This window comes from Cherax quadricarinatus, chromosome 33 (assembly GCF_038502225.1).
Source record: "Cherax quadricarinatus isolate ZL_2023a chromosome 33, ASM3850222v1, whole genome shotgun sequence".
NCBI lineage: Eukaryota > Metazoa > Arthropoda > Malacostraca > Decapoda > Parastacidae > Cherax > Cherax quadricarinatus.
This window is the reverse complement of record NC_091324.1, coordinates 13,560,188-13,576,055: the sequence shown is the minus strand read 5'-3', so window position 1 is coordinate 13,576,055 and position 15,868 is coordinate 13,560,188. Positions and strand designations below refer to the sequence as shown.

Genomic DNA, 15,868 nt, shown 5'->3' with positions numbered 1-15,868 from the left:
TTACTGTGCTGGTGTGCAGGTACTTTTCAATCACCATTTGGCATCGCTACAAAGTAGTAGCAGCTATGCCAGGCAAGTAAGTAGCTAAGTGTGTCTCACTAGTATTGAAGATGCAATAATATAATAATAATAATTTTTTTTTTTTTTTTTTTTTTCAACAATTCGGCCGTCTCCCACCAAGGCAGGGTGACCCAAAAAAGAAAGAAAATCCCCAAAAAGAAAATACTTTCATCATCATTCAACACTTTCACCACACTCGCACATTATCACTGTTTTTGCAGAGGTGCTCAGAATACAACAGTCTAGAAGCATACACATATAAAGATACACAACATATCCCTCCAAACTGCCAATATCCCAAACCCCTCCTTTAAAGTGCAGGCATTGTACTTCCCATTTCCAGGACTCAAGTCCGACTATATGAAAATAACCGGTTTCCCTGAATCCCTTCACTAAATATTACCCTGCTCACACTCCAACAGATCGTCAGGTCCCAAGTACCATTCGTCTCCATTCACTGATATCTAACACGCTCATGCACGCTTGCTGGAAATCCAAGCCCCTTACCCACAAAACCTCCTTTACCCCCTCTCTCCAACCCTTTCGAGGACGACCCCTACCCCGCCTTCCTTCCCCTATAGATTTATATGCTTTCCATGTCATTCTACTGTGATCCATTCTCTCTAAATGACCAAACCACCTCAACAACCCCTCTTCTGCCCTCTGACTAATACTTTTATTAACTCCACACCTTCTCCTAATTTCCACACTCCGAATTTTTTGCATAATATTTACACCACACATTGCCCTTAGACAGGACATCTCCGCTGCCTCCAACCGTCTCCTTGCTGCTGCATTTACCACCCAAGCTTCACACCCATATAAGAGTGTTGGTACTACTATACTTTCATACATTCCCTTCTTTGCCTCCATAGATAACGTTTTTTGACTCCACATATACCTCAACGCACCACTCACCTTTTTTCCCTCATCAATTCTATGATTAACCTCATCCTTCATAAATCCATCCGCCGACACGTCAACTCCCAAGTATCTGAAAACATTCACTTCTTCCATACTCCTCCTCCCCAATTTGATATCCAATTTTTCTTTATCTAAATCATTTGACACCCTCATCACCTTACTCTTTTCTATGTTCACTTTCAACTTTCTACCTTTACACACATTCCCAAACTCATCCACTAACCTTTGCAATTTTTCTTTAGAATCTCCCATAAGCACAGTATCATCAGCAAAAAGTAACTGTGTCAATTCCCATTTTGAATTTGATTCCCCATAATTTAATCCCACCCCTCTCCCAAACACCCTAGCATTTACTTCCTTTACAACCCCATCTATAAATATATTAAACAACCATGGTGACATTACACATCCCTGTCTAAGACCTACTTTTACCGGGAAGTAGTCTCCCTCTCTTCTACACACCCTAACCTGAGCCTCACTATCCTCATAAAAACTCTTTACAGCATTTAATAACTTACCACCTATTCCATATACTTGCAACATCTGCCACATTGCTCCTCTATCCACTCTATCATATGCCTTTTCTAAATCCATAAATGCAATAAAAACCTCCCTATCTTTATCTAAATACTGTTCACATATATGCTTCAATGTAAACACCTGATCTACACATCCCCTACCCACTCTAAAACCTCCTTGCTCATCCGCAATCCTACATTCTGTCTTACCTCTAATTCTTTCAATTATAACCCTACCGTACACTTTTCCTGGTATACTCAGTAAGCTTATTCCTCTGTAATTTTTACAGTCTCTTTTGTCCCCTTTCCCTTTATATAAAGGGACTATACATGCTCTCTGCCAATCCCTAGGTACCTTCCCCTCTTTCATACATTTATTAAACAAAAGTACCAACCACTCCAACACTATATCCCCCCCTGCTTTTAACATTTCTGTCATGATCCCATCAGTTCCAGCTGCTTTACCCCCTTTCATTTTACGTAATGCCTCACGTACCTCCCCCACACTTACATTCTGCTCTTCTTCACTCCTAAAAGATGGTATACCTCCCTGACCAGTGCATGAAATTACTGCCTCTGTTTCTTCCTTAACATTTAAAAGTTCCTCAAAATATTCTCGCCATCTACCCAATACCTCCATCTCCCCATCTACTAACTCCCCTACTCTGTTTTTAACTGACAAATCCATATTTTCCCTAGGCTTTCTTAACTTGTTTAACTCGCTCCAAAATTTTTTCTTATTTTCATTAAAATTTCTTGACAGTGCCTCTCCCACTCTATCATCTGCTCTCCTTTTGCACTCTCTCACCACTCTCTTTACCTTTCTTTTACTCTCCATATACTCTGCTCTTCTTATAACACTTCTGCTTTGTAAAAACCTCTCATAAGCTACCTTTTTCTCTTTTATCACACCCTTTACTTCATCATTCCACCAATCACTCCTCTTTCCTCCTGCCCCCACCCTCCTATAACCACAAACTTCTGCCCCACATTCTAATACTGCATTTTTAAAACTATTCCAACCCTCTTCAACCCCCCCACTACTCATCTTTGCACTAGCCCACCTTTCTGCCAATAGTCGCTTATATCTCACCCGAACTTCCTCCTCCCTTAGTTTATACACTTTCACCTCCCTCTTACTTGTTGTTGCCACCTTCCTCTTTTCCCATCTACCTCTTACTCTAACTGTAGCTACAACTAAATAATGATCCGATATATCAGTTGCCCCTCTATAAACATGTACATCCTGGAGCCTACCCATCAACCTTTTATCCACCAATACATAATCTAATAAACTACTTTCATTACGTGCTACATCATACCTTGTATATTTATTTATCCTCTTTTTCATAAAATATGTATTACTTATTACCAAATTTCTTTCTACACATAGCTCAATTAAAGGCTCCCCATTTACATTTACCCCTGGCACCCCAAATTTACCTACTACTCCCTCCATACCATTTTTACCCACTTTAGCATTAAAATCCCCAACCACCATTACTCTCACACTTGATTCAAAACTCCCCACGCATTCACTCAACATTTCCCAAAATCTCTCTCTCTCCTCTACACTTCTCTCTTCTCCAGGTGCATACACGCTTATTATAACCCACTTTTCACATCCAATCTTTATTTTGCTCCACATAATCCTTGAATTAATACATTTATAGTCCCTCTTTTCCTGCCATAGCTTATCCTTCAACATTATTGCTACTCCTTCTTTAGCTCTAACTCTATTTGAAACCCCTGACCTAATCCCATTTATTCCTCTCCACTGAAACTCTCCCACCCCCTTCAGCTTTGTTTCACTTAAAGCCAGGACATCCAGCTTTTTCTCATTCATAACATCCACAATCATCTCTTTCTTATCATCTGCACAACATCCACGCACATTCAGACTTCCCACTTTGACAATTTTCTTCTTCTTATTCTTTTTAGTAATCTTTACAGGAAAAGGGGTTACTAGCCCATTGTTCCCGGCATTTTAGTTGACTTTTACAACACGCATGGCTTACGGAGGAAAGATTCTTATTCCACTTCCCCATGGATATAAAAGGAAAATTAATAAGACCAAGAACTATTAAGATAAAATCAAAGAAAACTCAGATGAGTGTGTATAAATAAATGTGTACATGTATGTGTAGTGTGACCTAAGTGTAAGTAGAAGTAGCAAGACATGCCTGTAATCTTGCATATTTATGAGACAGACAAAAGACATCAGCAATCCTACCATCATGTAAAACAATCACAGGCTTCGTTTTACACTCACTTGGTAGGACGGTAGTACCTCCCTGGGTGGTTGCTGTCTACCAACCTACTACCTATAATAATAATAATAATAATATTAATAATAATTGCTCTGGGGTACTTTAAATGTCATATAATACATTATATCGATCTGACCGCATCTATTACATGTCCATCCAAAATGCTGTTTACAGAATTTGTGCACTCTGAGTCTCTCTGAATTCTGGCAATTTTTTATTCATATTACTTTCATACCGTTTTTTAGACCTAGCTCTATTGCACACTTAATATATGCTTAAGATAAATTTGAAGCTGGCAGAGGCTGGTTGCAAAGGTTTAGGGAAAGGAAGCCAACTATATAACATCAAAGTGCAGGGTGAAGCAGCAATTGCCAACACTGTAGCTGCAGAAAATTATCCATATGAACCAGCTGGGATAATCCAATATGGTGGATATACCAAATAACAGATTTTTTTTGTGGATGAAACTGCATTATTTTGGAAGAAGGTACTCTCTAAGACATTTGTGTTAAAGAACAGAAGTCAGTGCCTGGCTTCAAAGCTACAAAAGACAAACAAACTTTATATCTTCGTGATATAAAATATGTAGTTTTACATGTAATAAAATATTGTTAAGCACAAGTAATTAAGACAGGCTAGCACTCTTGCTAGGAGCTAATACTCACCAATCACTATAAGCTAAATACAGATATATTTTAAGGTAAGTAATGAGTGTACTGTATATGCATTATACCTTTTTTATTGTTTTTTAGGCCTAATTGTATTGTTCACATAATACACGCTAGTGTAAACATTTTTTTTTTCGACACGCCTGCCGTCTCCCACCAAAGCAGGGTGACCCACAAAAGAAAGAACACTCTCACCATCATTCACATAAAGTGAAACATGTTATCAAAAATTTATATGCATTTCAAAGTGAAAATAAGGTGAGTCACTTTATAGTGATTTTTGCTTTATGGCAGTAGCCTGGAACCTAACTCACCATATAATCAGGGTCCTCCTATATAGTGGAACTCCGGATTTCGTACACACCGAATATTGTACGTTTCAGATTTAGGCCACTTTTTGGGCGAAATTTTGGTCCGGATTTCGTACCTCCATCCGGAAATCGTACGTATCAGACGCATCCCCCTGAGCTGCTCATATGTTCATGACTCGCTCTTGGGCACATTAAATGTCTTATTTTACGTTGATATAGACATTTTCATTAATCCATCTAAGATATTTTCTTCAAAATTATATAAGAAACACGTTACATAGCACACAAACATGTAATGTTTATATGCCATTGAGGGATGGGGTCGATGGAGAGTAAACATTACATTTTCTCTGGTCCAGTGTTAGAGAAAACTGTCTGGCCCAGTCACCGCCCTTAATACACTTTACATAACACTTTTGTTTACAATTCTCGGCGTGAATTAGTCGTTATTTCTCCCTTTGTTTATGATGGCATCTAAAGGTAGTTGGTAGAAATGATTAAATTCAGTGAAAATGGTATGTCGATCGTAATAATATGGCTGTGGGTTGCAGTGTATGTAGCCTGTAGGTATAGCCCAGGCGGATGTAGCCCGCCTGGGACTACAAATAAATACTACTCGCCTCTCGCCCTACATTAAGACTACAAATATTTTAAGGTAAGTAATGAATGTACTGCGTATGTATTTTACTTTTTTATTGTTTTAATGCCTAGTTCTATTACTAACTTCATGTAAGTTAGTGTAAACTTGACACCCCTACTCCCGTTGTGGAATCTATTGTGGCGTTGGGGAAGTCCATGGGGTTGTATGTGAGTGGCCAGGATGTGGAAGAGTTGGTGGACAACCACAGGGAAGAGCTAACCACTGAAGAGCTGCAACACTATAGTTATTCTCTATAAAATTTATTTTTTATTAATATTTTTGGGTGTCTGAAACAAATTAATTGGATTTACATTATTTATGGGAAATATTGCTTTGGCTTTTGTCCGTTTTGGATTTAGACCGACCTTCTGGAATGGATTAAGTACAAAATCCGGAGTTCCACTGTATGTACGTACTTGAAAAAGCAACAGTCAAGCCTGGTCCAGTGCCAGGCTGTGGGAGTAGAAGAGCTCTCAAACCCTTCAACAGTATTGGGTGAAACATTATACTGTACAAATAAAGAACTTCATTGCCACTGTCTCTTTTACTGTGCATAATTATCTATTTGTGACTACAGGAATAGAACTAAACTTGTGACAGCAAGTTTGGTATAGGTCAGCAAATTCCTTGTCACACATATTCCCAGTACCCACAATGGGACACACTGCACGTTTGAATAGGGAGCTTTACATTATAAAATCAAGATGCTTAAGATGAACCTTTTATGGTAAACATTTTGCTGAAACATTTATGAAATCCTATCTTTCTTTCTTTCTTTCAACATACCGGCCGTATCCCACTGAGGCAGGGTGGTCCAAAAGGAAAAACAAAAGTTTTTCCTTTTACATTTAGTAATATATACTGGAGAAGAGGTTACTAGCCCCTTGCTCCCGGCATTTTAGTCGCCTCTTACAACATGCATGGCTTACGGAGGAAGAATTCTGTTCCACTTCCCCATGGAGGTAAGAGGAAATAAACAAGAACAAGAAAGAAAATAGAAGAAAACCCAGATGGGTGTGTATATATGTTTGTACATGTATGTGTAGTGTGACCTAAGTGTAAGTAGAAGTAGCAAGACATACCTGAAATCTTGCATGTTTATGAGACAGAAAAAAGGACACCAGCAATCTTACCATCATGTAAAACAATTACAGGCTTCCGTTTTACACTCACTTGGCAGGATGGTAGTACCTCCCTGGGCGGTTGCTGTCTACCAACCTACTACCTAGAAAATCCTATCATTCTTTCATTTCTAAAATTTAAGTCACTACGAAAATGAATTCTCAATATTTCTTCCAGAAACACAGTAGTGCAAGATAAATAAATACAAGACTGAACCTAATAATATGAACTTTCCCATCTTCAATCCTTCCTTGAACTTCACCTTCAAACTCATTTGTGGAATACTGTACTGACTGCCTTAACATCTTTATTGCCTAGCCTACCTATTTTCTTTGCAAAAAATTTTTTTTTTTTTTTAACAAGTCGGCCATCTCCCACAGAGGCTGGATGACCCAAAAAGAAAGAAAATCCCCAAAAAGAAAATACTTTCATCATTCAACACTTTCACCTCATTCACACATAATCACTGTTTTTTCAGAGGTTCCCAGAATACAACAGTTTAGAAGTACATACATATAAAAATACACAATATATCCCTCCAAACTCAAACCCCTCCTTTAGAGTGCAGGCACTGTACTTCCTATTTCCAGGACTCAAGTCCGGTTATATAAAATAACCGGTTTCCCTGCTCACACTCCAACAGCTCGTCAGGTCCCAAATACCATTTGTCTCCATTCACTCCTATCTAACACACTCACGCACGCTTGCTGGAAGTCCAAACCCCTCGCCCACAACACCTCCTTTACCCCCTCCCTCCAACCTTTTTGAGGACGACCCCTACCCCGCCTTCCTTCCCCAACAGATTTATACACTCTCCATGTCATTCTACTTTAATCCATTCTCTCTAAATGACCAAACCACTTCTGACTAATACTTTTATTAACTCCACACTTTCTCCTAATTTCCACACTCTGAATTTTCTGCATAATATTTACACCACACATTGCCCTTAGACAGGACATCTCCACTGCCTCCAACCGCCTCCTAGCTGCAGCATTTACAACCCAAGCTTCACACCCATATAAGAGTGTTGGTACCACTATACTTTCATACATTCCCTTCTTTGCCTCTATAGATAACATTTTTTGCCTCCACATATACCTCAATGCACCACTCACCTTTTTTCCTTCATCAATTCTACGATTAACCTCATCCTTCATAAATCCATCCACTGACACGTCAACTCCCAGATATCTGAAAACATTCACTTCTTCCAAACTCCTCCTCCCCAATTTGATATCCAATTTTTCTTTATCTAAATCATTTGATACTCTCATCACCTTACTCTTTTCTATGTTCGCTTTCAACTTTCTACCTTTACACACACTCCCAAATTCGTCTACTAACCTTTGCAATTTTTCTTTAGAATCCTCCATAAACACAGTATCATCAGCAAAAAGTAACTGTGTCACTTCCCATTTTGCATTTAATTCCCCATAATTTAATCCCACCCCTCTCCCGAACACCCTAGCATTTACTTCTTTTACAACCCCATCTATAAATATATTAAACAACCAAGGAGACATTACACATCCCTGTCTAAGACCTACTTTTACTGGGAAATAGTCTCCCTCTCTTCTACACACCCTAACCTGAGCCTCACTATCCTCATAAAAACTCTTTACAGCATTTAGTAACTTACCACCCATTCCATATACTTGCAACATCTGCCACATTGCTTCCCTATCCACTATCATATGCCTTTTCTAAATCCATAAATGCAATAAAAACTTCCTTACCTTTATCTAAATACTGTTCACATATATGCTTCAATGTGAACACTTGATCTACACATCCCCTACCCACTCTGAAACCTCCTTGCTCATCCGCAATTCTACATTCTGTCTTACCTCTAATTCTTTCAATAATAACCCTATCGTACACTTTTCCTGGTATACTCAGTAAACTTATTCCTCTATAATTTTTACAGTCTTTTTTGTCCCCCTTCCCTTTATATGAAGGGACTATACACGCTCTCTGCCAATCCGTAGGTACCTCCCCCTCTTTCATACATTTATTAAACAAAAATACCAATCATTCCAACACTAATGTCCCCCCCTGCTTTTAACATTTCTGTCATGATCCCGTCAGTTCCAGCTGCTTTACCCCCTTTCATTCTACGTAACGCCTCACGCACCTCCCCACACTCACATCCTGCTCATCTTCACTCCTAAAAGATGGTATACCTCCCTGGCCAGTGCATGAAATTACCGCCTCCCTTTTTTCGTCGACATTTAAAAGTTCCTCAAAATATTCTCGCCATCTACCCAAAACCTCCATCTCCCCATCTACTAACTCCCCTACTCTGTTTTTAACTGACAAATCCATTTGTTCCCTAGGCTTTCTTAACTTGTTTAACTCACTTCAAAATTTTTTCTTATTTTCATTAAAATTTCTTGACAGTACCTCTCCCACTCTATCATCCACTCTCCTTTTGCACTCTCTCACCACACTCTTCACTTTTCTTTTACTCTCCATATACTCTGCTCTTCTTATAACACTTCTGCTTTGTAAATACCTCTCATAAGCTACCTTTTTCTCTTTTATCACACCCTTTACTTCATCATTCCACCAATCATTCCTCTTCCCTCCTGCACCCACCCTCCTATAACCACAAACTTCTGCCCCACATTCTAATACTGCATTTTTAAAACTATTCCAACCCTCTTCAACCCCCCCACTACTCATACCTGAACCAGCCCACCTTTCTGCCAATAGTTGCTTATATTTCACCCAAACTTCCTCCTCCCTTAGTTTATACACTTTCACCTCCCTCTTACTTGTTGTTGCCATTTTCCTCTAATCCCATCTACCTCTTACTCTAACTGTAACTACAACTAGATAATTATCCGATATATCAGTTGCCCCTCTGTAAACGTGTACATCCTGGAGCCTACCCATCAACCTTTTATCCACCAATACATAATCTAACAAACTACTTTCATTACATGCTACATCATACCTTGTATATTTATTTATCCTCTTTTTCATAAAATATGTATTACTTATTACCAAACCTCTTTCAACACATAGCTCAATTAAAGGCTCCCCATTTTCATTTGCCCCTGGCACCCCAAATTTACGTACTATTCCCTCCACAACATTTTTACCCACTTTAGCATTAAAATCCCCAACTACAAGTACTCTCACACTTGGTTCAAAACTCCCCACACACTCACTCAACATTTCCCAAAATCTCTCTCTCTCCTCTATACTTCTCTCTTCCCCAGGTGCATATACGCTTTCTATAACCCACTTCTCACATCCAAACTTTATTTTACTCCATATAATCCTTGAATTAATACATTTATAGTCCCTCTTATCCTCCCATAACTTATCCTTCAACATTATTGCTACTCCTTCTTTAGCTCTAACTCTATTAGAAACCCCTGATCTAATCCCATTTATTCCTCTCCACTGAAACTCACCCACCCCCTTCAGCTTTGTTTTACTTAAAGCCAGGACATCCAGCTTCTTCTCATTCATAACATCCACAATCATCTCTTTTCTTATCATTCGCACAACATCCATGCACATTCAGACTTCCCACTTTGACAATTTTCTTATTATTATTCTTTTTAGTAATTATTACAGGAAAAGGGGTTACTAGCCCATTGTTCCCAGCATTTTAGTTGACTTTTACAACACGCATGGCTTACGGAGGAAAGATTCTTATTCCACTTCCCCATGGATATAAAAGGAAAAGTAATTAGAACAAGAACTAAGATAAAATCAAAGAAAACTCAGATGAATGTGTATAAATAAACGTGTAGTGTGACCTAAGTGTAAGTAGAAATAGCAAGACGTACCTGTAATCTTGCATATTTATGAGACAGACAAAAGACACCAGCAATCTTACCATCATGTAAAACAATTACAGGCTTTCGTTTTAAACTCACCTGGCAGAACGGTAGTACCTCCCTGGGTGGTTGCTGTCTACCAACCTACTACCTAAATATGGTACGCAAATATAATGAGGCTATTTAGTTTGTTAGTAATTTATGAGAAACATTATACAGTAAAATATTCATTTGCAGTTGCTATTCAGTCATGTTAAATCATTAATATTTGATGAATAATCAGCATACCAAACAAACAATAAAAATGCTTTCAAATGAGCTAATGTATGTAACAGATCTTAGCTTGTCAATAAAGTTAGGAATCCTTAACCTGTAAATAGCTTGTCAGTAAAGCTAGGGATCCTTAACCTTGTGAAACCCTGTGTAAAAAAAAAAAAAAAAAAAAAAAAAAAAAAAAAAAAAATGAATCTCTATCATTAAGTTGAGATGATGAATACCTTACCTGCATAAGATTCTCCAGTGACAAAAAAATCATTGTGCTGCAGCTCAGGAAACATTGTGAAGAACTGCACCATGGCAACGTAAAGGTCTCTGCCAACATCTGTCTCATTTCTAGCATAACCAGTATCATTTCTTGTGAAGCTGAACCCTGGTAAGCAAAGTCCACATTCAGTGTCAAATACTGTAACATACATTTGTTAATTTATAGCCAGAAAATGTAAAAATGTATGTAAAAGTCATCTTAAAAGCTACAAAATATGCAAGTCTTTCTTATATTATGATGTTTGCTCTACATCTACAGGACTGTTTTAAAATTATTGCCAGAAAGTTCCAGCAAGGTTCCTGGGAATAAATAACATAACTTCATATCTTTTTACTGTAGGTTGTGTGTCAGAAAAGGTGACTAAAATGCCGGGAACAAGGGGCTAGTAACCCCTTCTCCCATATAAATTACTAAATTCAAGAGAAACTTTCGTTTTTCTCTTTGGGCCACCCTGCCTTGGTGGGATACGGCCGGTGTGTTGAACGATATAAAAAAAAATTCTTCTTTTTTGGGTCAGCCTTTGTTGATGGGACACAGCCAGTGTGTCAGGTATCAGTATGTCACCATTAAAGACACAGCCTCATCAACACGGCCACTTGATACTGGAGTTCCGCAGGGAAGTGTCCTTGGTCCCCTGCTCTTCCTCATTTACATTAATGATCTTCCAAACGTATCCCAACACCTGAAACCCATTCTCTTTGCTGACGACACAACTTACGTCATCTCCCACCCTAATCTTGCCACCCTCAACACCATTGTCAACGAGGAGCTGCTCAAAATTCTGACTTGGATGACAGCCAATAAACTTACACTTAACACTGACAAAACCTACTACATTATGTTTGGTAGCAGAGCAGGTGTTGCGCAACTTAACATTAAGATCGACAACACTCTAATTGCCAGACATAATGAGGGCAAATTCCTAGGTCTATACCTCGACAACAACCTAAATTTCAGCACCCATATCCAACACATAACAAAAAAAAGTATCCAAAACGGTGGGGATCCTCTCCAAGATACGATATGATGTGCCGCAAACTGCCCTTCTCACACTATACCATTCACTCATTCACCCATACCTCACCTATGCTATTTGTGCTTGGGGATCAACTGCAGCAACACATCTAAAGCCAATAATAACCCAACAAAAAGATGCAGTGAGAAAAATCACTAAATCCCATCCCTGGCAACACCCCCCTCCTCTTCATAGATCTAAACTTACTCCCTGTTCAGAACATCCACACTTACTACTGTGCAATCTACATCTACAGGACCTTAAATTACAATATTAACCTTGACCTAAAATGCTTTCTTGATAGTTGTGACAGGGCCCACAGGCATAACACCAGACACAAACATCTCTATGACATTCCTCGTGTCCGACTAAACCTTTACAAAAATTCAATGTGTGTCAAAGGGCCTAAAATCTGGAACACCCTACCTGAAAACTCTAGAACTGCAGACACATTCATCACTTTCAAAACTACAGTTAGAAAACATCTTATCTCCCTGATACACCCCGTCAACTAACTACATGTAAACCACCTGGTGGTTCACACTTACATTCACTCACCCATTGACTATAAACACAGAAATACGAATCTTAATCTTAAAATAATGAACCCTAACTAGTCATAAGCTTGCCTATGATACTCCAATATAGACACTATATATTGTGCCAAAACAAAAGCATTCACATTGCTAAACTTGCAAACTATAATGTAGTCACTTAGCCTTAATACCATAATCTGTAATAATTTAAAGTTTAGAATTAATCTAAGTCTGCCCAAAATGCCTAGCCATGCTAGGTGCCCTAGTGGCCCCCTCTGTAATTAGTATTTTAAAACATGTAAACCACACAATATCCAAAATCTGTAAACCCCGCATTGTAATCCTTATAGAGAATAAACTTGATTGATTGATTAAAAAAAATATATAGTGTCTTATATGTGCCTCATGTACAGCTCAGTCTGCAAAAATTCAGAGCAAATAGTTTACCTAAAAGTATGCCAAACAATTCACAAGACTTCTAAATGAAACAAAGTTAGTAAAGAATTAGTTCTTTATGTTCCTTTACTGTAATTCTCTCCTACTAAGACTTGTCTGATGTATCATTAACCTGATTAAGCATCTTCCTATCTTTCTCGTATTTTCCTGGTTGTCAGTGTCCTATTCAACATTTTAAACTAGCCTTGTGGTACAGGTCCGCCATCACAAATCCAGCATTATTGAGACCTGTAGTGTGCTGGATTACAGAGTGGTTAGGTTAGAATACACTTAATAAAATTAACCAACTTGAATTACACAAGAAAGTTCATTGAACACAGGCAAAAATCGAACATTTCTGCTACTTTAAGCTCAATTTCAAGGTACCTTTTGTTATGAACCAAATCAAAATCCTATCTATTTCTGTAATATATCTTCCATTCTAACAAATGAGACCAAAAAAACGAGAATACAACCATAAAAACCATATGAAAATATACTGCAAAGAGGCGGCTAATGACTGAGAAGTGAACTCCCTTGTTTATCGTCTGATTTTCTTACTCTTAATTCTTTCAGTAATAACTCTACCATACACTTTACCAGGCATATTCAACAGGGTTATTCCTCTAAAATTTTTACACTCTCTTTTGTCCCCTTTGCCTTTATACAGAGAAACTATGCATGCTCTCTGCCAATCCCTAGTTACCTTACCCTCTTCCATACTGTTATTAAATAAAAGCACCAACCACTCCAACACTATATCCCCACCTGGTTTTAATATTTCTGTCTTTATCCCATTAATACCTGCTACTTCACCCCCTTTCATCCTACCCACTGCCTCACACACCTCCCCTACACTCACAACTAGGTCTTCCTCACTCCTACAAAATGTTATACCTCTCTGCCCATTGCATGAAATCACAGCTTCCCTATTTTCATCAACATTTAACGGTTCCTCAAAATATTCCCCCCATCTTCTCGATACCTCTAACTCTCCATTTGATAACTCTCCTCTCCTATTATAAACTGTCAAAGCCATTTGTTCCCTAGGCTTTCTCAACTTATTAATCTCACTCCAAAACTTTCTCTTATTCTCAACAAAATTTGTTGATAGAATCTCACCCATTCTCTCATTTGCTCTCTTTTTACATTCTTTCACCACTCTCTTAACCTCTCTTTTTCTCTCCATATACTCCTCCCTCCTTGTATCACTTCTACTTTGTAAGAACCTCTCAAATGCTAACTTTTTCTCTCTTACTACTCTCTTTACCTCATCATTCCACCAATCGCTCTCCCTTCCCACACCCACTTTCCTGTAACCACAAACTTTTGCTGAAAACTATAACACTACATTCTTAAATGTACCCCATACTTCTTCTGCCTCATTACCTATACTCCCACTAGCCCATCTTTCTTTCAATAGTTGTTTATATCTTACTCTAACTGCCTCCTTTACTTTATAAACCTTCACCTCTGTTACTTGCTGATTATATTCTCCTTGTATCCCATATACCTTTTCCATAATATTTTCACCTTTGATAGAGGTAGTGAAATTATGAGATTTACAAATACAAATGCTATACACACAGGTCAACCCTTTGACTGGGAAGGTTAGATTCCTGAAGATGACATTAATCCTAAAACAGTGGATAATAAGGAATTTTGAATGTCCAAATTATTCAAGGATTTTTGGCCCTATCTTTTTTAAATTATGCTCTAATCTGCTTGATGTTGACATTCATGATAAAGATGTGCACATTCTGAAGGAAATCCTCTAGTTAGTTTTCAATTTAGGGGTCATACACCAAGTAAAAAGACAAGGGGTACCAAGAAAATGTGAATAATTGAAGCTCTCTAGCCTCTAATAAAACACTTTGTACAGTATGATAGTATCACATAGATTATTTAGCGTATTATTGTTTTTGCACATTTACCAATGTCAAGTTCAATCTTTAATTTTGTTATAGGTGTAGATAATACCTGTCAGTCAAACATTACTAAAATAGCCTTATATGTGGAACAACTAATTTCCATGTCAATCCAAGGTTTTTACCTAACAAAGTAGTAACAATTCAGTTTCCAAATGTACTCTCAGTTAGAATATACTCTTCTCACCTGTGCCTACTGGACTATCAATGTATATAATATTATGATTTCTGTTCCAGGAGAAGTTGCGAGGAACAATATGCTGAGAGGCATCAATACTGAAAGGTCCATGCTCAGCAAACAAGCCAAAGAGAGAGGAACCACCAGGTCCTCCCTGAAGCCACACTAAAACTGGGGCATCAGCTGATCCTGTCTGGGAAACAAACACAGAATTGCATATTTGTTATTTATAAAATTCTAGTGATAACTGGAAGAAAACCTTAATTTACTGAAAGCATGTCAGAATAAAATATAATTTAGTTAAAAATCCTAAACAAACATACAGTATATAAAAAATAAGAATGCTACAAACTAACTTCAAAGAATAACAAGCAATACATCATGGAATTTAAAACTTGAAGACTGCTACAGAAACAAGTCATGAAGGAGGTCATGAATAGGGTTGCAAACTCCTTATATCATCTTGTAATTCCACTATCAATTTTTCTCTCCTGATATACAAACTATTATTTGTCTCTCACTCCACTACCATTCACATTACATATACGTAATCCATCTCTGCCATCCTGCTCTTCCATACACTTTCTATATGACTTGCTCCATACCACTAATACCACATGCATGTCTTAATCCATTTGAGCACTATGAATTTTAGATTTAGCTCACTTCCTGTCCATGTTTCATTACTACAGAAGAGTTTGAGGGAGTATACAGTACTGAAACTATTTTTCCTTATATTCATAGCAATATTTCTACCTTTACAGCAACCGCCCAGGGAGGTACTACCGTCCCACCAAGTGAGTGTAAAACGAAAGCCTGTAATTGTTTTACATGATGGTAGGATTGTTGGTGTCCTTTTTTCTGTCTCGTAAACATGCAAGATTTCAGGTACGTCTTGCAAGTTCTACTTACACTTAGG

At 38.0% G+C, this 15,868-nt stretch overlaps 1 protein-coding gene across 5 annotated transcripts in view; it reads right to left on the bottom strand.

Moving 5' to 3' along the window:
* Positions 1 to 15,868, bottom strand: part of LOC128693914 (probable serine carboxypeptidase CPVL) — a 41,521-nt gene that overhangs the window by 9,241 nt on the left and 16,412 nt on the right. For all 5 annotated transcript variants that reach the window (XM_053783805.2, XM_053783802.2, XM_053783804.2 and 2 more), the window contains 2 exons: positions 14,959 to 15,142; positions 10,816 to 10,962 (listed from right to left, as the gene is read on the bottom strand). In XM_053783805.2, coding sequence (XP_053639780.2) covers positions 10,816 to 10,962; positions 14,959 to 15,142 — 331 coding nt within the window. The remainder of the gene's footprint in view (positions 1 to 10,815; positions 10,963 to 14,958; positions 15,143 to 15,868) is intronic.